The sequence below is a fragment of the Salvia hispanica genome, chromosome 3 (genome assembly GCF_029641045.1).
Source record: "Salvia hispanica isolate PSC_SH4W2 chromosome 3, Shi_PSC_v1, whole genome shotgun sequence".
In the NCBI taxonomy this organism is placed as follows: domain Eukaryota; kingdom Viridiplantae; phylum Streptophyta; class Magnoliopsida; order Lamiales; family Lamiaceae; genus Salvia; species Salvia hispanica.
Window position 1 is genome coordinate 10,168,937 of NC_142694.1, and position 25,656 is coordinate 10,194,592.

At 33.8% G+C, this 25,656-nt stretch overlaps 2 protein-coding genes, 1 long non-coding RNA gene and 1 pseudogene across 4 annotated transcripts; 2 read left to right on the forward strand and 2 right to left on the reverse strand.

Annotated features, from left to right (window-relative positions):
- Window positions 1–2,056: 2,056 nt before the first annotated feature.
- Window positions 2,057–8,103, forward strand: AGO5 (Argonaute family protein). The gene is made up of 22 exons (XM_048096992.2): window positions 2,057–2,652; window positions 3,217–3,416; window positions 3,693–3,842; window positions 3,937–4,070; window positions 4,157–4,263; window positions 4,430–4,533; window positions 4,804–4,942; window positions 5,029–5,145; window positions 5,255–5,365; window positions 5,443–5,514; window positions 5,592–5,711; window positions 5,790–5,937; window positions 6,029–6,159; window positions 6,265–6,402; window positions 6,496–6,638; window positions 6,708–6,770; window positions 6,853–6,916; window positions 6,991–7,126; window positions 7,217–7,290; window positions 7,383–7,477; window positions 7,551–7,582; window positions 7,670–8,103. The coding sequence occupies exons 1-22, from the start codon at window positions 2,212–2,214 to the stop codon at window positions 7,852–7,854; spliced, it is 2,904 nt and encodes a 967-aa protein (XP_047952949.1). The 5' UTR covers window positions 2,057–2,211; the 3' UTR covers window positions 7,855–8,103.
- Window positions 8,104–10,552: 2,449 nt separating this feature from the next.
- On the forward strand, window positions 10,553–13,324 carry LOC148930144 (uncharacterized). 2 transcript variants are annotated; one of them, XR_016136700.1, is made up of 5 exons: window positions 10,553–10,643; window positions 10,758–10,805; window positions 12,187–12,378; window positions 12,452–12,653; window positions 12,985–13,324. It is a non-coding gene; the product is annotated as an uncharacterized LOC148930144 (long non-coding RNA). The 2 variants fall into 2 exon arrangements; XR_016136701.1 differs by having other exon boundaries at window positions 13,245–13,324.
- A 3,134-nt stretch (window positions 13,325–16,458) lies between these two features.
- LOC125198685 (uncharacterized) lies at window positions 16,459–21,529 on the reverse strand (annotated as a pseudogene).
- Window positions 21,530–23,223: 1,694 nt separating this feature from the next.
- Window positions 23,224–25,135, reverse strand: LOC125198684 (uncharacterized). Its single transcript, XM_048096993.2, has 9 exons — window positions 25,015–25,135; window positions 24,830–24,914; window positions 24,682–24,761; window positions 24,479–24,563; window positions 24,265–24,385; window positions 23,963–24,123; window positions 23,769–23,889; window positions 23,481–23,699; window positions 23,224–23,403 (listed from the first exon to the last, which is right to left on the reverse strand). The coding sequence occupies exons 1-9, from the start codon at window positions 25,133–25,135 to the stop codon at window positions 23,224–23,226; spliced, it is 1,173 nt and encodes a 390-aa protein (XP_047952950.2).
- Between the last annotated feature and the right edge of the window lie 521 nt (window positions 25,136–25,656).

The window sequence follows — 25,656 nt, forward strand, 5'->3', positions numbered from 1 at the left end:
TATCCAATTTTTACTTTATTAATTTTTTCGTCAAAACATACTCCGTTCACCATCATAACTAATTCTTCATGTAATTGACCGGCAAGACTAGTTTTAGTTAAAGTGGGAATCACCATTTTTTTGTATTAGTAGAGATGAGGTAACGTGTTTGGTTTAGCTTGTTAAAGTTATTCAAATGATCATATAGCAGTACTTCATTCGTCTCCGAAAAAGTTATTTTACCGTTTTGATCCATTGGTTAAATTAATTTATGGTATATATTTATAATAGAGTTCCTTTTCTAATAACGTGTGAGTGTACATTCTATTTTTACTAAAATATTCGGAACATTTTTATCACAATATTCCATTCACACTTTACTATTTTCCGTTAAAACTTATATCATTCACTATCATAACTAATTCTTAGTATTGTTGACTATCAAGACTAATTTTCTTTAAACTTATGTCATTCACTATCATATACTACTACTACTATTTAGTTCAATTCCGCAATTGGGATAAAAGTTCAATAAAATATAATAGGATAATGACTGCAAGTTTTGTACTAGTACATAATTTGATTCCACCGTAACTTATTGTTATGAAATATTAAAATATTTTATATGTATAATAAATCATTTATTTACACAATAATATGATTTCAACATGTAAAAGAAATCTTACTACCATGTTCATATATCAACTAATAGTCTAATACTACTCTAAACTTATTAATAATGTGATACTGTAGTTGTGATTATAAATTAAGAATCAAGATAATTTATACACTTTCTTAGATTTGAGAGACAACTAATGAAATAATATTATTTAATTATAATTAAATTTGCTGATGACAACTTTTCATCTCCTTCACCAGTTCACCTTCACCCGAACACCTACATCACTTTTTCAGCATTATATGCGTAAACAGTGCTAACCGTTGCCATTTTTTATTTTGATAAAAATCAACTTTTTAATGTCTTAAACTTGTAGTACTACTATTTTTATTTCTTGAGTTACTAGTAGTGTTAATTTTCTAAGGAATTAAGGAAATGAAAGTACTATTGAGTACTACATTTATAATTATAATTTAGGATACTATCTAATCAATTTATTTACATCATTTTTCCTTACTACTTTATTTAATATCGTCGACATTTCTTCGATAATAATATTTTAAAAGTAAAACACTTTTTATGATCCTTACATATTCATTTTTCCTTACTACTTAATACGTCAACATTTCCGATAATAATATCTTGCAAGTAAAACACTTTTTATGATCCACACATATTCATTTTTCCTTACTATTTAATATCGTCAACATTTCTCCGATAATAAGTAAGACACTTTTTATGATCCACACATATTCATTTTTCCTTACTTAATATCGTCAACATCTCTCCGATAATAATATCTTATAACTTTATTTACGCCCATGGTTTCAACTCTTGTTTTTGTTTCATAAATAAATTTATATACAAATAATTAAGAAATGAAATTATTTAACTTTAAAAAATAATTATAATTAAAATACAAAAACACTAATCATTCACTGAAAGGACAGTTGCAATATCATATTTCTATACGTAATGTTAACAAAACGCATCTCATAACACATAGTACACTCCGCCTGAACGGTTGTTGAAAGTACTCCTCACCACATGCTAGTTCACGCCTAACACGTGAGTTAACCCTGATAAACCGCTAAATCTAATGGGTTGTGACTTATTCGGTTAGACTTGACGTGCCATTTGCACCTCCGTTAAGTATTAATCAATGACTAACCCGACATTGCCACTCGTAGTTATAATTTGTTTCATTTTTTCGATAAATATGAACATCGTATTGATTGGTATAAACGAGACGAATTTGAAGGAAAAAATATTGAAATATTAGAAAATTTAATTTAGGAAAATTGGGAGAAAAGTTTAAATTAAAGGGTATGAAATGGAAAAAAAGGAATACAGATGAGAAAAATAATGAAATGGAAAAAAAGGAATATAGATGAGAAAAATAAGTAGAGAATTAAAAGTTCAGAGTTAAGGAATATAGCGCCTCTTTTAATTCCAGAGAGAAAAAGATAGGAGAGAGAAAGGGCGCACGTCTATATTTAAACCCTCCTTCCATTTCTCTCCATCTCTCCCACTCTCTCACTCACATTTACTCTCTCCGATATTGGTGAGTACTGTCATTTCTAGAGTGAGAAATTGCTGAAATTGCTCAAATTATGTCCGGAAGAGGAGGCCGATCGGGAGGCGGAGGAGGCGGAGGCTGGGGACGCGGCCGCGTCGGAGGCGGAAGAGGACCATCGGACGCCGGTCGAGGTCCGCAGGCGGCGCGCGGCGGAGCCGGAGGCTACAATGCGCCGCCGCAATCAGTCGCTGCGGCGCCTTCTCAGCCGTCGCGGACGGAGCCGGCGGCGTCGCTATCTCACGAAATGGAGCAAAAGCTCACGCTGAAGGCATCTTCGTCACAGGCGCCTCAGACGCAGGGACCTCCGGCGGCGGCGGCGAATCCTCCGCCGGTTCAGCCGGAATTGCCTCCGGCTTCGTCGAAGGCGGTCAGGTACCCGCCGAGGCCTGGATTCGGAAGCCACGGCCGGAAAGTGGTGGTGAAGGCGAATCACTTTCTGACGGAGATCGGGAACAGAGATCTGCGCCATTACGATGTGAGTTGGAACCTCTTGATTGCAGAATTCTGTTGTTTTTTTATCGTGTATGTTTATTGAGTTTATATGTCGTCGTTGAGTTGTTTCGTATCAACAAAGTTTCAACAGACATTCTTCTGATGTTCATTATTTTTTTAACTGAGTCATATTTTTTTGCGTATTTTTTTGCTTTCACTCTTTAATAACTGCATCGTCTCACATGTGTTTTCACCTTTTGATTGCAGAATTCTAATTATTTTGTCTGGTGTATATTTATTGAGTTTATATGTCCTAGTTGAGTTGTTGCTTATTAACAACGTTTCAACAGACATTCTTATAATGTTAATTGTGTTTTTTCCTGAGTTATGTTTTTTCTGTGTATTTTTTTGCTTTGACTTTTTAATAAACAAATGCATAGTCTCACATCTGCTAGGCCATAATTTTCATGTATATGAATATATTTTCACTATAAGCATGCCAGTTTTACTGTTTTACCGGTTCAATCCGAATTTTCTGAACAGATGTGAGTGCTTGAGTGTACCTAGCATCTTGATTAGTATGTGTATTTGTCAATGATTTCCGCAGGTTTCAATATCACCTGAAGTGACATCTAAGAAGGTGTGTAGAGAGATTTTGAACCAGCTTGTTACAAACTATAAGGACTCGCATCTAGGGAAGAAGATGCTCGCGTATGATGGAAGAAAAAGTTGCTACGCTGCTGGCGAGTTGCCTTTTGAATCAAAAGATTTTGTGGTCGAGCTCAACAGTGGCGATAGTCAGTCGAGGTAAAGTTTAGATATCCATAATATCCTCTCTTTGGTGCTGTCAGTCCTATCTTTGAGTTTATTCCAAATATTGCTTAATCTGCATTTGTTATGTGTGTATGGAGATTGAGTGGCAGCGGTGTTAGATTTTTTAGTTTGGTGGAATGACTCTTTTATATATTTAATTCATATTCATCCTGTTATAAAATTACAGTTAATTTTGGGCTGATACTGTTTTATGTTTTACTTCACTGCATGCTGCCTCTTACTCAGAATGTTTATCATGCATACATGCAGGAGAGAGCGCAAGTTCAAAGTGTCGATCAAATTCGCTGCCAAAGTAGACCTGCATCACCTACAGCAATTCATACGGGGCAGACAACTGGATCTGCCACAAGAAACCCTGCAATTATATGATGTGGTTTTGAGGGAGAATCCTTCTAACAGGTGCCATTTTTTTGATCAAAATAGTGACACACTCTCATATAAGTATTTAGTTGTTTGTGTAAATCAATAATCATGATCTATCCTCTTACTTCAGCTGCGCAGTGGTTGGGAGGTCATTTTTCTCGCCTATGCTGGGTGATATAGGAGAGCTAGGAAATGGTCTAATGTATTGGAAGGGCTTCTATCAAAGCCTTCGCCCTACACAGATGGGCCTGTCTCTCAACATTGGTATGCAGTTCATTCTCATGGGAGTTTTGCACTTGATTTTGTGGTATGTCGTGAACTAATTTTAATTGGCTTTTATATTCTTGAAGATATGTCTGCTAGGGCATTCTTTGAACCTATTTGTGTCTCGGAATATGTCCGAAAACATATCAACAAAGACCTGTCTAGGGGTTTATCTGACCAAGATCGCATAAAGGTACTTGTTACCTTCAGATTTCAGCATCAAATTCATTAGTTTAGATAATGTGCATTTTTTTCAATCATATTAAGTTAATTTTTAATTGTTGTAACTCTAATTTTATTCAACTTTACTTTATCTTATGTCAACGATCTTGTGTGGATAATAACATCATGTTCTCTAGGTCAAAAAAGCTTTAAAGGGTGTACGGGTGGAGACCGAACATCTAGGTCAAATCAGACGCCATAAGATTTCCAGCATCACAACCATGTCCACCCAGCAGTTGATGTGAGCTTTATCTGAACTTTTTTCTAGTGTATTCATACTTGGCTTTTATGGAATGCTTTATTGTAGGTTATTTTGTGTCTAAATAATTCTGATGTTTCTTTAGAATTTGTGCTATTAAGATGCTCAATCTACTAAATTTGTTTGACCCACCTTCACTTATTATACTAACTCAGCACCTATCTGAGGCTGACCTATAATCCTAAATGCTTGTTGTTTTCCTTGTTGTTCTATTGGAAAATTAAATTCACTTTTATCTGACATTGTATACAGGTTTTCCTTGGATGGAATGGAAGCTCAGATATCTGTTGCACAATACTTCATTAAACAGTACAATATTTATCTAGAATATCCATCTTTGCCAGCGATTCAGGCAGGCAGTGACAGTAAACCCATTTATCTTCCAATGGAGGTATTTATTTATTTGTTATTGTGTTCTTATTAATTCTCTTTAAGTTATGTTCTCTATTAAGTACTATTGTTCTTTTTCTTTTACAGCTTTGTAAGATTGTAGAGGGTCAGAGATACTCAAGAAAATTGAATGAAAGACAAGTTACTGCACTATTGAAGGCGACATGCCAACGCCCCAAGGATAGAGAAAGTTCAATCCTCCAGGCATGAATTCACTATGATGACTGCTATATCTATTATTATTTGGTTTCTCCATGTTTCTATAAGCTTGTGAGCGAGCAATAGCTGCAATACTTACAATACTTATCTGCAGATGGTTCGTAAAAATGATTACAACAACGATAAGCTTGTCAATGAACAATTTGGCATTAATGTTAGATCTGAGATGGTATCAATAGATGCACGTGTGTTGCCTCCACCTATGGTATGATACTAATTGATATTTGTTGTCATTTGTCAAATATCAGGACTTTTAATATTTCATTTTATTAAACTTGACAGCTGAAATACCACGAGACTGGTAAAAATAGTCTGGTAACTCCAAGTGTGGGGCAGTGGAACATGATTGACAAGGTAAGTTTCTTTTACGCTTATGTTATTGAGAACAATGTTTAATAATAGTCATTTAACTAAAGCTTTGATATTTCTAGAAAATGGTTAATGGAGGAAGGGTTGATTTCTGGGCTTGCATCAACTTCTCTAGGATGCGTAGTGATCATGCTGGCCAATTTTGTGATGATTTGATTGATATGTGTTGCAGTAAAGGGATGGTATGGTCTTCTTCCTGATTTATTCTGTAGTCGATCTAATTATTAAGTGGCAATTAAACCAGCCCATCATTGTTTCAGGAATTTAATCGAAGACCTCTAGTTCCTGTTCGCAATGCACATGGCCCAATCGAGAAGGGCTTGATTGATCTCGAGACCGAGTTTTCCAAGACTGGAAAACAACTCCAGTTGCTCATTGTCATTTTACCTGAAATGACTGGATCATATGGTTAATCTACCTTGACTTGATTCTGAAGCCTCATACGAAATGTTACTGTGTTGTGTGATTATAACAGTACGATTTCCCTTTTTCTTTGCAGGGACGATAAAACGAGTTTGTGAAACGGAGTTGGGTATTGTCTCACAGTGCTGTCAACCTAAGAATGTATCGAAACCAGGGAAACAATATTTCCAATACTTGGAGAATGTCTCACTTAAGATAAATGCAAAGGTTTGTCTTAAAGTTTATCTATAGATGTTTCATCAATTTACAAAAGACCATCTCCCGACTTAATTCACTGTTTGTTTTGTCTTCTTGCTGCTGTCATTTTGGTAGGCTGGAGGTAGAAACAGTGTGTTGGAGATGGCCGTGAAAGGAAGGTTTCCTTATCTCAGTGATCGACCCACTATTATATTCGGAGCAGATGTTACTCATCCTCAACCAGGAGAGGATTCGAGTCCCTCTATAGCTGCGGTATAGTAACCTCTTACTCTGCCAATCTCATTGCTCTATTAAAACAGGTCATCATTCATACAACTACTTGGCTCATCATTTCATTGTATGCAGGTTGTTGCTTCAACTGACTGGCCCGAAGTAACGAAGTATAGAGCACTCGTTTCTACACAGGCTCACAGGGAAGAAATCATTCAGGATCTGTACAACAAGAGAGAGGATCCTAAAAGGGGAGTCATCCATGGTGGAATGATTAGGTTAGTTTCCCACTCTTTGACCTTTTTCTTATTTATTTCCTTCCCTACTAATGTATTCCCATTTTGCAGAGAGCATTTGGTGGCTTTCTACAAATCCACTAAGCTTAAACCTCACAGGCTCATATTCTACAGGTCTGGTTGATGTTTACCTTCCTTTTACTATCTGGTGTTATTTTCATTATAGTAAACTTATGTTACTGATTCGAAATGGCAGGGATGGGGTGAGTGAAGGACAATTCAGTCAGGTCCTTCTTCATGAAATGGAGGCAATAAGGAAGGTATGCCTTTTGTGCTTTCTTAGATATTCCATCTGAATCATCGTTCATTTTATTTTGTAAATGATGATTTTCAGGCCTGCAACTCTATTGAGGAAAACTACATGCCAAGGGTCACTTTTATCGTCGTGCAAAAGAGGCACCATACACGACTTTTTGCTGCTAATCACAATGATAGGAACAACACTGATAGGAGCGGCAACATTCTTCCTGGTATCAATTATGCTGTCAGATATGTCCTTACAGGTTTAATCACCTTTCATATTCCTCTTTATAACAATGCTTGCTTTCTCTCCTGATTAGGCACCGTGGTCGACTCAAAGATATGCCACCCAACTGAGTTCGATTTCTACCTCTGTAGCCATGCTGGCATCCAGGTTTTAAACTCTTCTGGTGCTGACTTTTTATCCGTTTATGTGTAGCTTTCGTTTTTATTTATTTATTTCATCTGCTGCTTGCTTCCGAGCAGGGTACAAGCCGCCCCACCCACTACCATGTCCTCTATGATGAGAACGCATTCACAGCCGATGGTCTGCAAATGCTGACAAACAGCTTGTGCTATACGTGAGTGTTCTCTTTAAATCACATTGCATACATTTATGCTGCATTTTTCTCTAACGACTCTTCTCATTTTCAGGTATGCCAGATGTACTCGCTCGGTGTCCCTAGGTCAGTACTCATTGTTTTTTCTCTGATCGAGTTCCAACTCTGTCTTTTGTAATCTTTCTTAAATTAACATCTACCTTGTGTTTGCAGTTCCTCCTGCATACTATGCGCATCTTGCAGCTTTCCGTGCTCGGTATTATATTGAAGGCACAGACTTCTCTGACAGTGGATCGACTTCTGATGCTGGTCGGGGTGCTACTCGGGAGAGGAGCAGAGAGGTTGGACCTCTGCCAAAGATCAAAGACAACGTGAAGGATGTGATGTTTTACATCTGATCCTTCTGCAGTTTTTGATGGTAGTATATATTTTGTCTGATGATGCTGCCTTAAACAATTTCAAACAATTTCAGTTTTTGCTTAAACTCTAAACATTGGGCTTTTGATGGATATAATCTCTTTTTGAAGAGGTTGGTTTTTGTGCCTCTCCTGATCTATAGTTTTTAATATATTTTGAAATGTAAAAAGAACAAGAGGGGTTACTTTATGTGAAATTTGTTAATATTCAAGGGAAATGGTTTAGTTGCCTCTTCTGAGTTTGCAGTTTGTTACTATGTGTTCTTTAAATTTGTGAATTTAAGCAGTAGCATGACTGAGATTCAGTAGAATTGACTGCATGACTGCATGACTGACTCAGTCGAATTGATGAATCGGTATATGCAAAATAATTTTTTTTTAAATTGAATTATTATATTTGTGATATGTAGTACTATAATGTATCCCATCATATTTGAGTTTATGACGGTGACAATAAAATTTGTTCAAAAGACAATAAAGTATCCACGGTTTTGATTCTGTCAATGAGCTTTGATTTGAGTAAAATTTTATTTATTGGTATTGAAATTGATATATAGTAGTAGTACTATTATTTTATATTCAGCATCTTTTTCATGCTTTGATTTCATGTTTTAAGAGAGGTTGGTTTTTGAGTGCCTCTGTATTTCCTGCTATATAGAGTAAGGTATTTTGGAATGAAAAAGGCACAATCGGGTTACATTTTCATATGAAAGGAGTAATATTCTACAGGGTTAGTTGCTTTTTCGACTTACCTATTTGTAATATATACGCTCACAAACTATTTTTGTACGGACTTTGCACTTTTTGCACAAAAGAAAAAATCTAGTTGCATGCACGAAGGGATAATTTGATTCTCTATAAAATAAAAAACTAGTCTTGTTCAATTGGTTGGACCTAAATGTGATTTTATTGCAAATCTACTCTACTTTGGTATATTTTTGTTAAAAATTTCTGGAGGGGACGAATGACGACTGACGTGCAAAACGCCAAAACCTAAACCATGATATTAAACATACTCTCTAGTTCCTTGATGAGATCACAAAGTGCAGATTGTAACAAAACGCTTTTATTGTCATCGATCGATCTCTAGATCCTCGAAAACAAACCCAGAGAGAGGTATTCACAGTTAATAGAGACGAGCGAGCTCTGCCAGAATGTGGTGCAGAACTCACGAGGCCTGAAGACTTGCTTTTTGCTTCTTTGAACATTGGATAACAGATAGGAGATGCAGCGCAGTAGTAGCTTCTACATCATGAACATGTCTCATCAGTCAAACACTAGTTTTGACTTTGTTGATTAAGTGCAATTGCACGTTCACCGCACTTTTGGCACGATGGGAAATAGATCTGCTACGCACTACCAAAATTAATTAAATCATGCTAAATTGATAATGAATACAATGTGTTGCTATTTGAACCTAATGATTTTTGTATTTTTTAGGAAATTGAAAGAAATCAATAAATAGGTAGAGGCCGTGAAAGTAGAATATATGATTGACAAGGTAATTTTCTTTTGCCTTATCGATCATATTCCAATAATAATAACTGAAAATTTAATGATAGCAACAGTTAAGTGGTATGTAAACCAACCCATCATCATTGTTTGTAAATTGCTTATGGCCCTAGAGAGAAGGCCTTGATTGATCTCGAGGCAGAGACTTCTTCCAAGACAGGAAAACAACTCCAATTGCTCATTGTCATTTTGCCTGAAATGACTGGATCATTGTCATTATAACAATACAATTTTCTGTTTTCTTTGCAGGGACGATAGAATGTTATTGTCTCACAGTGCTGTCTGCCAAATAATGTATCGAAACCCGGGAAACAATATATGCAATACTTGAAGAATGTCTCCCTTAAAAATTTAAAATATATGAGCAATACTTGAGTGCCTCTGCTTGCTATATAGAGTTTTAAAATATTTTGGAATGTAAATAGCACAACATTTTCATTTCAAAGTTGTTAATATTCATGCGAAATGGTTGCATTGAATTGATGAATCGGCATGTGCAAAAATTGGAATTTTCAAGTGAATAAGTTGAATTGGATGTGATGAAATTGAGATATACACATTTTTATATAGTAATCTTCATTAATTTGACAACATGTGGACACGCCATCAATTTGAGACACAATGCACCACAACATGACATTGAATTAGACGATTTGTATGTTATGTTATGAGATGATTAAAATAATGGAGTATTACATAACTACAGGCTTCTTCAAACGAAAATAGAAACAAAAATTCGTGCCAACATTGACATTTTATGGAGTGAGGTTGAGCTCAATTAAAGATCCGAATGGGCTAAGAAGTTAGTTAATCTCAGCCCATCAATTAATATTGGCCCACAAATTATAGCACTTTTAAAAATTGGGCTAAGAAATTAGTAGTTAATAGCAGAAAATCAATTAACTGGATAAAAGTACCAAATAAATAAAATATTAGATATTTTTTAATTTTCAAACTTGGAGAAATTTTATTTACTTTTTATTTGTCGCATAAAATATTCCTTATTTTTATGGGACGGAGTAAGATATTTATTCTTTCATTTGCATCATTATTAAAATAGATTTTGGGTATAATTCAATTATAATTGAATCCGCGATTACACTAATTTAAAAGTTTGTAACTGCTATATTATTAAGAAATGTATTAATAATTTTTAGAAATTCTCAAAGCCCAAAATAAATAGCCGCAATTGCAATTAGGGTTTTTATGCTTAGCGCAAACTTTATCGGCTTTCTATCGCAAGCGCAAGCTAAGGCAAGGTTGCTATCACCATGGTCGTCGGATATATTTCTCTCATATCGAATCGCACAAAGACACTACATACTCTTTGTCTTATTATCTTCGATTGCTTAATTTTGCTTGATATTGTGCAGAAAGAATAAGAGGATTTCAAAGGGCAAGGATGGAGGCAAGAAGAAAGAGTGAGTTACCACATTCATCTAATTTCAATCGCGTGAATTATTTATTTATTTCTTGATTTCCCTATTAGAAAAATATTTCCTGTTGTTTTAGTGTTAGATTCATTTGCAAAGGAGTGATATAATGAGTATGATTGTTGCCCTATTTTTTTTTATTTTAATGTTTGTCCTTGTAGTCATGATAATGTAAATGTATGTGTATTGATTTTAATCAGACCATTAAAAGTGCATTACTATTTTTCTAGCAATGGGATAATGAGTACTTGCATAATTCTTAAGAGCACTATACCATGATTCAAAATGTTTAGATGGAAAAATAAATTCACATATAATTCCTCAAAGGCTATGTTTTGGGATATGGAATTAGAGGGGTAGACTTGGATGGGAAGCCTTCAATTACAAATCTCCATAAAAATATTTGGATTTGGAATTGAATTGCAATTCCAAATCTTTCATTTCCACAATTTAAATTCCATATCAAAAGTAGAAAATTGTAATTCCAAATAGTTAAAATTACATATTTTCCTTATATATCTACAACACATACTTCACACACTACACACATTTCACACACTACACACATTTCTCTCACAGTACACACACTTTACATACTACACACAATTCACATACTACACAAATTTCACACACACCACGGATTTCCACACAATTCACACACTACACGTACTTCACACACACTATACACATTTTAAGCATATGATTTTTGGATTTTTTTTTCAGTTTTTAGATTTTTTTTAATCCAAACTGAACTGTGTCGAAAAATTTAAATTTACAAAAATTTTAAACTGAACTAAACTGAAAAACTGAACCAAATTTGAAATTTCAGTTTGTGAATAGTGAGTGTGCAATGTGTGTATTTTGTGTAAAATTTGTGTAGTGTGTATTTTGTGTAAATTTTGTGTATTTTCTGAATAGTGTATGTACTATGTAGTGTGTATTTTGTGTATAATGTATCTAGTGTGTGTATATTGTGTACAATGTGTGTATTGTGTATAGTGTGTGCAGGTGTGTGGGTATTTTGTGCATAGTGAGTGCAGTGTTGTGTATTGTGTGTATGGTATGTGCGGTGTGTGTATAGTGTGTTTGTAATGTGTGTAGTGTGTGTATTTTGTGTGCAGTGTGTATTTGGTATATGGTATGCGTGGTATGTGTATAGTGGTGTTTGTAATGTGTGTATAGTGTGTGTAGAATGCGTATTGTGTGTATATTTCCGGTTGTCTCACAGTGCTGTCAACCGAAGAATGTATCGAAACCCGGGAAACAATATATGCAATACTTGGAGAATGTCTCCCTCAAAATAAATGCAAATGTCTGTCTTAAAGTTATCTAAAGATGTTATAATTCACTGTTGTTGTGTCTTGTTGAGGTGGAAACAATGTGTTGGAGATGGCCGTGAAAGGAAAGTTTCCATATCTCAGTGATCGACCCACTATTATACACGTCTCTTTGCTGCTAATCACAATGATAGGAACAACACTACCATGTCCTCTAATCTCTATGATGAGAACGCATTCACAGCCGATGGTCTGCAAATGCTGACAAACAGCTTGTGCTATACGTGAGTGTTCCCTTTAAATCACATTGCATACATTTATGCTGCATTTTTCTCTAACGACTCTTCTCATTTTCAGGTATGCCAGATGTACTCGCTCGGTGTCCCTAGGTCAGTACACACGACGACAAATGGTCGCCAGATATATTTCTCTCATATCGAATCACACGACGACACTACACACTCTTTACCTTATTATCTTCGATTGCTGAATTTTGTTTGATTTGCTGCACAAAGAATAAGAGGATTTCAAAGAGCAAGGATGAAGGCAAGAAGAAAGAGTGAGTTGCCGCATTCATTTAATTTCAACTGCGTGAATCATTTATTTATTTTTTGATTTCCCTACCTCAAAAATATTTCCGGTTGTTTTGGTGTTGAGTCATTTGCAAAGGAGTGATATGATGATTATTTATGATTGTTACACTATTTTTTCATCTTGTCATTGTAGTCATGATAATATATGTGTTTTGATTTTACTCCAGACCATTAAAAGTGCATTAGTACTATTTTGCTAGCAATAATGGTAATGAGCACTTGCCTAATTCTTAAAAGCACTATACCATGATTCAATTGGTTGGACCTAATTGTGATTTTATTGCAAATTGAACTCAGGAGGCTTGCTTTTTGCTTCTTTGAACATTGGATAATAGATAGGAGATGCAGCAGAAGCAGTAGTAGCTTCTACATCAACAACATGTCTCATCAGTCAAACACTAGTTTTGACTTTGTTATTTAAGTGCAATTGCACGTGCGCCGCACTTTTGGCACGAGGGGAAATAAATCTGCTACGCACGACCAAATTTAAATCATGCTAAATTGATAATGAATACAATGTGTTGCTATTTGAACCTAATGATTTTTGTATTTTTCAGGAAATTAGAAGAAATCAATAAATAGGTAGGGGTCGGGTGCGTAGACTATGATTGACAAAGTAATTTTCTTTTGCCTTATCGATCATATTCCACTGTCCCACACTTGGAGTTACAGGTCTCTTTCTTCCATTGTATTCAACTGTCAAGTTTTACGAAATGGATTATTACACAATTGGTTGGTCACAAGCTTATCGTTGTTGTAATAAAATTTAAATTATAAAGACATGGGAGAAACCAAATGATAATAAATATAAAGACATGCATGATTGAATTCTCTCTATCCTTGGGGCGTTGGCATGTCGCCTTCAACTGTGAAGTAGTAACTTGTCTTTCATTCAATTTTCTAGAGAATCTCTGACCATCGATAATCTTACAAAGTTGTTAATGAAGCGAAAGAGAACAACAGTTGCTTATTGTTATATATTTTGCCTTCAAAACAATTCATGATTTTTTTTCTACAACTACAAACCTTTGGCTATCTTGATATCTTTTAATAATCTCTCTGTTTGATTTCTTGTTTTTTGAGAGGTGGTTTTTGCATTTCCTGCTATATAAAGTCTAAGATATTTTGGAATGATAAAAAGCACAATCGGGTTAAATGATTTAAGTAATTTTTTTTATAAAGAAATTAGCTTATATCAATAAATAGGTAGAGAATACCTAAATCATATATTTGGGATTGTGGAAAGGGGAGCACGATGGACGAAGAGCGAAAAAAATATGTGCATGTGATGTGATATTTATGATCATGTTCTTTTTTAATTTTGTTATGAAAAGATGAAAGGAGAAAAGTTTGTTCTTTTATTTGAGTTAAAGGGAATACTTGGGCAGTGGTAGTGATGAAACTAGAAAGTTAAATATCACGGTACTGATCAAATATAAAATAATACTAATAACATTAAAATTTTTAAATTAATAATGTTGGTAACTAATTTCGATGGGTCCCTATAAAACTATAGAAAAATGGACTCAATATCAATATTTTAAAAATTTCTCTCTTATTAAAAAATTATGATATCATTCGTAACTTGTTATAATAATAACAACTGAATTTTTTGATAGATTTTCCATGTATTTACTGTTAAAAAACTTAATAAATAATGTCCATAACAAAATTTCTTCGCTACTTGGCATTATATTCTTGGTGCAGAATAATGCAAAGGTCTGTATTAAAGATGTTGCGTAATTCACTGTTTGTTTTGTCTTGTTGCTACTATCATTTTGGTAGGCTGGAGGTCGAAACAGTGTGTTGGAGATGGCCGTGAAAGGAAAGTTTTTGCCTCCGTTTTAAACTTCTAGTGCCGGAACTTAAAATATCCGTTTTAACGTGTAGCCTTCTATTTTCGTATTTATTTCATCTGTTGCTTTGCCTCCGAGCAGGGTACAAGTCGCCCCACGCACTACCATGTTAATGCCTTCACTTCTGATGGCATACAAGTTCCGACGAACAGCTTGTGCTATACGTGAGTGTTCTCTTTAAATTACTTTGCACACATTTGTGCTGCATTGCTGTGATGTCTCTTCTTGTTTTTCAGGTATGCCCGGTGTCCGTAGGTTGGTGCTCGTTGTTTTTTCTCCGATCGAGTCTAACTCTCTCTTCTGTAATTTTCCTAAGATAACATCTTCCTTGTGTTTGCAGTTCCGCCTGCGCATCTTGCTGCTTTTGGTGCTCGTTACTATATTGAAGGCAGTGATTTCTCTGACAGTGGATCGACTTCTGATGCTGGTCGGGAGGGGAACAAGGAGGTTGCCCCTCTGCCTAAGATCAAAGACTTGTTAAGGATGTGATGTTTTACATCTGAGCCTATGCTTGTTTAATGGTAATATATCTAAATAACATTTTGGCCTTTTGATGGATATAATCTCTCTTTTTTATTGATAGTATCTTGTTTTGAGTCCCTCTGCTTGCTATATAGAGTTTCAAAATATTTTGGAATGTAAATAGCACATAGGGGTTACATTTTGATACCAAAGTTGTTTTTGTTTTTTATTTTTTTTATATCAAAGTTGTTAATATTCATGCGAAATGGTTGCATTGAATTGATGAATCGGTATGTGCAAAAATTGAAATTTTCAAATTGAATGATTAGATTAGTGAATGAGTAGCAAGCTTTGGTCTGAGTAAAATTGTGGAGTACTTGTATTGGATATGATGAAATTGAGATATACACATTTTTATATAGTAATCTTCATTAATTTGACAACATGTGACACATATGTGGTCACGTCATCAATTTGAGACACAATGCACCACAGCATTACATTGAATTAGACGATTTGTATGATAGATAATGAGATAATTTGAATAATGGAGTATGAATTTCTTGATCGATTTTTAAAACCAAATTTATCGAATTATCACAGAGCCCTTGCTTCTTGAAATGAAAATAGAAACAAAAATTAAGATCCGAATGGGGTAAGAAATTAGTTAATCTAAGCCCATCAATTAATATTGGCCCACAAATTATAGCATTTTTTAAATTGGGCTAAGAAATTAGTTAATATCAGACAATCAATAAATTGGATAAAAGTACCAAACAAATAAAATATTGGATATTTTTATAGTACAAAGTTCGAGAAATTTTATTTACTTTTTATTTGTAGCATAAAATATTTTTATTTTTATGAGACGAAATAAGATATTTATTCTTTCATTTGCGTCATTATTGAAACTAGTATCACACCCGTGCGATGCACGACCAATTTTATTTTCATCACACTTATTTTATACGTTGAAATAATTTTATGAAATGATAAAATGAGGGTACGAAATCTAAAATCGTAGATATAAAAAATAAAAAACATTATAAAAGATATAAAATCAAAAAACGTTAAAAAAAATTATACACAAATATATTGATGGTGAATTTGGCCAACAAAATACATGCATATTGCTATTAATATTATGATAGATTAAATTACTAAATTTTTATTTGTATTATGAATACTCAACATTGACATATCAATACATTAATAGAATTTAAAATCAGTGAAAGATATAAAAAGTGTATTGGTGTATAATTTTGAGTACGACAAAAATGTGCTAATGCAACTAATGATTATGTACATATTTTTAAAAAATTAAGGCGTGCAAAGATGATAAAATTAGTGTTGACAATAGCGACAATATAAAAATAAAATAATCAATTACATAGGCAAAGCATAAATAAATCAAGCATTAAAAAAAGTGAACTCAATAAAATTTAATAATAATTTATAAATTCTGGAAAACTTCTTTGTAAACAACATTAACAGTAGAATCACAGGTACCATCACCATCTTCATTACAAACTAAAACCTTCAATCCTTCACGACTTGTAACTCTTGACACAACAACATATATACAATTGTCCATGGCTAAAAACAGATCTTTTTAAAAATAAGCCAACATGAGCAAGCGATTGACCTTGACTTTTGTTAATTGTCATGGCATAAGACACGGCCAAGGGGAATTGGCGTCGTTGAAATTTGAATGGCAACCTTGGATCAGACGGCGTTAATGACATCCTAGGAATCAACACCTTATGCCCAACATTATGACCGCTCAATATTTTTCCCTCCAACACATGATCACCTAAACGTGTAATGATCAACCGCGTACCATTACACAATCCATTAGCATGGTCTATGTTTCTAAGTAACATTACGGGAGTGCCAACCTTCAATAATAACTCATGATTAGGTGCACCAGAACACTTTAAATTATTCAAAAATTCAACTGAATGAATCTGAGCAAAAGCATTTGAAGTTGTATCAGAATTTGATATGCTATCTGAGCTCAAATAAACACGACCCTCTGAATCATCCAAGGAAATCATGAATTCATTAACCATGTCAACAACATCTAAAGTCGGTGCAAGTATAGCTCGATCATGCAAGTAAGAGCTCAATTCACCATGGTTCATATATGAAGGATATGTGCTTGCCACAATGGATTTTATAGCATCCCCATCATCTCTCAATACAATATCAACAGGAAGATCAATATTGACGTGACCATTATTAGGACCCCCCAAAACCCCATCTCCAATGGATGCTATCCACTTAGAAAATTCGTCTAATTTGGATGCTTCTTCACCAGATTGAACACCCAAAAGTCGCATATTTTTAGTTAACTTTAAAACCTTACAGTCCTTCCAAAGATATGAAGAATTAATAGTAGCATTCACAACATCTTGGCGGCTGCCCTTAGGAACAACTGGTAATATCTGTCTAAAATCACCGCCAAACACTACAGTTTTCCCACCAAATGGCGTTTCCAAACTCAAGTCATTGCACACGCGCATGATGTCACGCAAACTCCTATCAACGGCTTCAATACAATGTCTGTGAATCATAGGTGCTTCATCCCATATGATAAGCTTTGCCCTGACGATCAACTCCGCAAGTGCACTTCCTTGTTTTATATTGCAAGTAGAATCTTCGTTTGGATTGATAGGAATTTTAAATCGAGAATGGGCTGTTCTCCCACCAGGTAATAAGAGGGAAGCTATTCCACTGGAGGCCACATTCAAAACAATTCCCCCCTTCGAACGAATTCCAGCAGACAATGATTTCCATATGAAAGTTTTTCCAGTCCCACCATATCCATAAACAAAAAACATTCTTCCATGATCTGAATTTACATCTGCCATTATGGAATCATATATATGCCGTTGTTCATCTGTAAATTTTGAGAGGAAGTTTAAATGATCTCTTGCTAAAGCTTTTCGATCGTAACATAATTCATCATTGATCAATCTATTGTGAGAAGTTTGAAAATATTCCGTAGTTGGATATGGCATACAATCAAACTCACGCAAACTTCTCCCAACATTCACTAACAACTTCTCAATCTCAACCAAAGTCAAATTTTGGAGTTCATCATCTTTCAACAATAAATCTACAATCACAGAAGAAAGACATAAGATGATGAAAAAAATATTTATAACATGCATATATATATATAATAACCAATATCAATAAAATATACACAATTATACTAAATTTACCTGCATGTTGTAACAACATCCGTTGTTTGTACAGAATATCTTCAGACAAAAATTTCCAACAACTATTCCAAACAACGTCTGCTCGAGCGATAGATTCTGATGCTAGTAAACTCACAAAAAGCAACCTCAAAGAATGTGCAGATGCCCAAACAGAAGCTTTAATAATCCCATCAATGTATTCTTTATCATCATCTAACAACCCCAATGCATAGCAAGCATCTCAAAATGTGTCATAAAGAATACCATTAACACGTCTAATGTCTTCATAGCATGTTGCTCCACGAACAATATTTAATAAGCATCTTAAGTAATACATATCACCAGAACCTGGAGGAACATAAATTAATCTCCCAATACAAAATCTCTGTTTCCTAATATGCCAATTACCATTCCTCCACACAAACTTTGTTGGAAATTCAGCATATGTGAGATCTCTACCATCAATATAAGTGTTATTCGCTTCCATCCAACCTAAAAACTTGCTTTGATGAACTGTTTCTCGACTCAAAACACGATCCAATGGTTCAGATTCATCAAAAATCACATTTTGTTCATTTGGAAGATGAAAACTTAATCTTTCAACGGCAGGATCTTTGTATTGAATATCAAAACCAAATATTCTCCAAGTAGCTTCACATGATGATATGTACCTACAATCATAATACAAACTGACTTCGTCTACATTTTTTTCCACACCATCCCGATCAGATTGGAAAAAAGACGCTGTCACACGATCATAACCTTTATTTATGTATTTAAATAAATACTTAATTGATCGTGATTGATTGCACCATTCAACATTGATATGCCCACCATATTTCATCAGTAGAGCACGATTGTGTGGAATGACAAATCTATTATCTAATGACACACCACCCTTGAAAACAACATGGCCATTGTCTCTACGCCTATAAATGGGATATCCATCCTCATCAAACATAGTTGCATCAACATATTTCTTTGGGAAATATTTTGTACATCGTCCATTAGCCATGCACGGAGATGATTGTCGAGCAACACCACACGGCCCATGCATCATCAAATCTACCACATTTTCATGATATAAACGGTCATCCTGTGGATCTGGGATTTCAGCCGAAATAATTTGATCAATATAATCAGCATCCACTTGTTTGTTTCTTTGGCTTAAAAAAAAAGCAGAATATGTGCATGAGGCAACCCCCGCTTTTGAAATTCCACCGTGTAGACAACTGTAAGCAAAAGAGTCAATCCAACATAAGTATTTAGTATAAGTTATTCAATCTAATATTGATAAAAAAAAAACTAATACAACTTAGCATACCTGCTTTTACATCTCCAAAAATTTTCTCCTTTCTGAGATCCTTAATCAAATGATCCAATTTAACTTTAAAAACCCGACAAACAATATCAGGTCGATCATCTGATTTCAAGCCTCTAGATTCTAGATATCGAACAATTTCTGGCCATTTTGGATTACAAGTAAAAGTAATGAATAAGTTAGGATACCCAACCCATCTACATATAGCCATTGCATGTTGATAATTTTGGATCATATATCTTGCACCACCAACAAAACTCGAAGGCAAAATAATTCTTTTCCCACGTCTCGACCCATCAGCCTCACCTCTTAATACTGCATCCTCCAAACCTTTATACATCTCAGCGCGCAGTTTTTTTTGTTGCGTTCGAACAAACCGTAAACGGCCTGCCTCAATCATTGTATATGCATCAACAACAAATTGTTGGAATAAACGTCGAGAGTACAATATAGCAGAGCACTCATCAACTCTTTCATGCAATCTATATGCAAAAAATTCTTTTGGACTAATCCTACACCTCCGTTTTGAAGAACCACACAAATTTGAAAATCCAATATCTTCTCGATAACCATCCTCACCATATGGAAATAAAAGTGGATATTGTAGAGCAAGATAAGATGGATGTAGTTCTGTAATGCGCTGAAGTTGTCCAGATTGCGACTCAATAATTATATCTCGATCACCCAAAGCTTCATCAAAATCTCCAACAATAAGTGCGGCAACCTCAGACACGGAAGGTAGGTTATAAGTCCGACCATCTCTACTTCTCTTTCCAAGTAACTTTAAATTTACATTTTTTTTATTTTCTTCAACAATTTTTTGTCTGGCCATTCGAAACGTTTTTACCAATACATTATAGTCATCCAACATTTTTTGTATGTCCACGACTATTTCAGAGTGAAGATTATGCACAGCACTGTTGCCCCTTAAATATAAAAAATAAATATTAAACTAAAACATAGTAATAATATGTAATCTAATGTGAAAGCATATAAACCACATACCTTACTGATTGTAATCTATGATTAACCTCATTCTCAGTATCATAGATGTATAATTGAGTAAATTTTGGTTGACAACCTTGTAGCGGCAATAAACTACCAATCAGATGGAAATTTTGGCCATGCAAACGAAATGTAGGAGGTGAACGACCCGTGTACAGACTATTATCAATCTTTCCTCCCATCGAGGTAAATCCAAACATAGAATTGTATGATCGAATGTTTTTCAAATAGTGGTCACTTTTCAAATCTTTAGAGAACATTAAGTTATGCAAAACTTCAGGAGGAGGAAGCATCTTAGGAATTTGGATATTCCCATTTGCACAACAAACTGAATATTTCGGTTGAATTGGTTTAGAAGGTTTGCCCAATCGTTCTTCATACCAAAATAATGCACCACAATATGAGCATGTAAAAGAAGCATCACCAATATCACAATATTCTGCAAACAATGTCCAATTTAAAAAAAATTACAAAAACAAATATAATTAAATATCATGTATAATCGCCACATTATAAGAATTGTAAATATTTATTAGTGGCAAGAATTATTATGACATAAATAAAGATGATAAGGACACAAAATTCCTATTTAGTGCAACCTTAATTTTTGTAAACCAATATCTGCACTAAACATTTAACCTATCGTGTTATTATTGATCTATACCATAATTCAAAATCACAAATATATATCCAATACCACTAAATAAATAAATTAAATAATGCAAATATAATTGATAAATTAGATAACGACTTTTAGTAAAATATGGTAGAATAGTAATAGCTAAGGCACACCAGCCAAAGGTATATGCCAAACCACCTAAATAGTACTCGATATATAACCGATGAAAATTGCTATGTGAAACTTACCTGAACTGTAATGTGCCATCTCCTTTTGAACACAACTATTAAGTTTATTACTCCAATAACTTTGTCCACAAAATCTCCAAACAATGCTAAATATTTTTGACAACTAAGAATATGTATATATAGATAAAAAATAGTCCACGGCAATAAATGTAATATCTCTTACACAATCAAAGTTAAATAAGAAAAATTTTAAAATAGAAACACCCAACGGCTATGATGTTCAACCAACGGCTATGGTGTTTCAATTTCTTCATTCATGGTTTAGTTTTTTTAACATTTTACATTGAAAATCATTTTATAAACATTAATTGATTTAAAATAAATTTCATACTAATCATTCTGCAACACTTCAAGAAAGATTTAAAATTTTTACTTAAATATTTGTATATTTAATAAAATATATATTTTCTACTAAATATTTTATATTAATTCAAATCATAGTCGAAATCATGCTACGATTCAACATAAAATTTCTATATCACTTCTTTGTTATTGCTAAACATAATACAATAAATAACAAAACTAATTTTTAATTAAATTCACTTAAATTCAAATTTTTTACCACCATTTTGAATATTTATAATTTGTGAGTTAACTTTTTAATATTTAAGAGTGTTGTGTAATGTTTATAAAATGTTACAAAATATTCTATTCAATTTGCTTTTGTAACTGCCCACTTAAATTGACAAACAATTGTCACATTAATCGTATAAATTTGGCAGTTTCAAGTCTTAAATATGGGGAAATAATTAAATTACCAACAATTGTCTTAAAAATAATACTCCCTCCGTCTCGGATAATTCGGGTCATTTTGACCGGGCACGGGTTTTAAGAATTGTAATGAAAAGTGGGTTGAAAAAGTTAGTGGAATGTAGATGCTACCTTTATATATTAGTTTTAGTTTTATAATAAAATGTGAGTACGAATGAAATGTTATAAATATGTATGGACCTTGTATTTAGGATTTACTATTAATGATGTTATGGCATTTCATAATTTATGACGTTACTATAAATTATGAGCCTCTTCACAAATCTGTATACAGTAATTTATAGTGTTAATATAATATATGAGTCTTTAATATGAGTATTCCAATTATTATTAATAAAATTTTAAAACGTGGCGGTTACAATATCAACGGTAATAATAATAAATGTGCAAGCCATTTTATGTACTTAGCTTACTCCAATAAAATCTGTGTATTCTCCATAGGGTCATGGTTCCAGTCTTACATTTGTTTTGCTAGAAATATAAATTAAAATTTATGTTGGAATTTTACATAAATTAAAGTTTCATTGCCCATTTTCTAACTATATTTTGAATCGTGAACTCAGACTATATTGAAGGACAACTACTTTTTCGAGCTATTTTTAATAACCAAAATCTAATATAATCTCAGCATTATTCGAAAGCTATCCCAAAAATGACTAAGGTATTAGTCTATCATCATTTTGTTACAGAGATAAACTAAAATAAGCTACTTTTATAATTTTCTAATATCAAGTCCAAGGTAGTGTTCTCATAAAAAGAATGAACTTTTCTTGTTTCACTTTAATAGATTCGCAATTTTTTCTCTAAAGGTTGGTTGTTCTTAATTTTAGAGGATTTTTGTCATTTTGGTGGTATTCTCAATTCGTAATACTACCGGCTGACTAATAACTAATAATTGTTACATCCAATAAAAATTATATCAAAGTAATACAATGGCGATAAACAAAATTAAAACCTCAAAAGTTATATTATTGCATTCCCAAAATAACAAAACATTAAATATTATTACAATCCTCTCCACCCATAAGAAAAAAATCCGTCGGAGTTATTCCTTTTCTTGCTTAATGGCCACTTTTTTAATCTTATTCTCCTCTCCACTTTCAGTCGTCTCTCCTAAAAACTCGAGGTCCAAACATCTCTTTGTTGACCTTTCAGTGGGATGTGTAGTGATAGTTTCCTTGGGAAGAGATGATGAGCTTGAAAGAACAATTTCCGGTCCATTGGTCTGCGGAAAAAATATGCAAAAAACATTTTAAAATAGTAACCATATTAATAATGGTCTTCATGTAATTAAATCGTTACCTCCCCAACATCGGATCCAATCAAAGTAGCAGTGGACTTCAATCCCAATTGTGTAGGAATATATTTCTCAACGATATGCGGCAGATTGCAAACTTTATTTACTGTATATGGATGATTATTCGAATACGCAAAATCATTCCTCAGTTGGACTCTGAAAAGCACACTCTGACCCAAGAGCTTGTCCTCAATTTCAGTAGGAAGACAATCAGCATCGCTGGCCTGAAAATAATAATAAAATTAGCATAAATGACGTCTTTGCCAAATAAAATGATATCATAACAAACATACCTCATCAGGTCCAACGTCGATGTCGCCAACTCTTTTTCCTAACAGTAGCACACTCTCTCTATCCCACAATAGCAGAGAAGCATTACCACTATTGTCAACAACATTCACAACAAACCTGAACCTATAAATAGAAAACCTACAATGATTAAACATTCAAGCAACTGAAAGAGATATTACTGTCATAACAACCGTACCTCGGCAAGGCAATTCGTTCAGTACTATCACAAAATCCACAGTTGAACATATTCTCCACCTTAGTCACCTTTTTTACGCATGTTTTACACGCCATGTAGAACCACGCTCCGTAGTGGCATTCTACAGTTTCTATCTTGCCAAAAATCCAATGCGACCCTTCCTGTGGAACATAAATGCAATTATATGAAATGATATGTGGTGATATTATTTGTATTGAAAGAAAAATGGACGTAGTTAAAGAGATCAAAATTTATTCGAAACAAATTACCTACAATAGAATTTAAAAAAAAAGTAAAATTACCTCAAGCTTGTGAACATCCTCAATAGATTTCACCTCCAAACCATCGAATTCATTAGAGACCTCAACCGAAGGGAAAGGTACAGTTGTTTCATGGCATGGGAAAAAATCGTCACCGGAAATCCTAAAACGATATTGATGAGTAGATTAGATGCCATATATTTCAATTAACATGAAAAGTAAAGCAAAAAGCCGTAAAATTAAAAAGAAAAAATACCTCTCTTTGAATTTGGTAACTTCGTCTATATCATAGTTGATGCAAACTCTAGATGCATTAAAATACGTACTAACACGAATTTCACCTACAATTAAAAATATAAACAAATCAAATATTGCGAAAAAAAACTTTAAAAAATGAAGGAAAGAAGTATCACCTCGAAACATAGTAGGTTTACATAGTTGGACAATAATGATAGGTACTTGTCCTACGACATTTTCCAATTTGCTTGAGATATGAGTCAACAATATCACCCCAGAGTGTACAACAAATGGTGGTATGTCTGTAAGCAACATAGTAGAAAATGAATTTCAATAGAAAATAAAAACAAATTGATATTTCAACACTCACTGCGAATCAGCAATCACACTCTCGATGAGGCGAGAATTAGGTTGCCTAATGACCTTGCCTTGGTCGATAACCACACCAATTATGTCTAAAAAAATAGAAGTAGAGACAATGGTAATACAAATACAAATAGTAATAATAATAACAATAATAACAATATAATTGCTAAAGTAATACTCAAAAAATACCAATGAGAGGCTCTTCGTCCATTTTTGTGATCTGCTTGATGAGATCAAACGTCTTAAACGAATACATAAATCTTGGAAATTTGGAGTCGTCAACTTCAGATATTCGTGTTTTAGAGCACATAGCTATTACAAATGCATGATCCGTAATAGGAGTACGTACTCGATTTCTTCGTGCAAAAAAATAGCAGATATTAACAACTGAACCTTCCTTAATATGGTCTTGAAACTTATTTTGTAAATAATGGGGCAGTGTGCCTTGAATTCTAGTGCCCTGCGTGGAAAAATAAACAGTTAATGGTTTAGATAAATAGCTTAAAAACTGTAATAAGGTAAGAAGCGACACTCGTACCATCCTGTCATGGAAAATACATTCCAACGAAATTACATTTGATTTGTCTCCAGGTTTAAGGAATTCATAAACACGCACACACCGTACTCGAATCACTGACGATGAATTCCAAGGTTTAAGATCGTTGAGGAAGGTAAATTCCATGGTTTCAACAACTAAAATAAAATAAGACAATGAAGAAGTGATTATAATCTTGCACATGCTACATATTTATAGTGTAGATTCACAAATAACAAAGAATGGGAGTTACTTTTATGCAATTAATTATAATATTGCAATTTATTAGTAGTTAA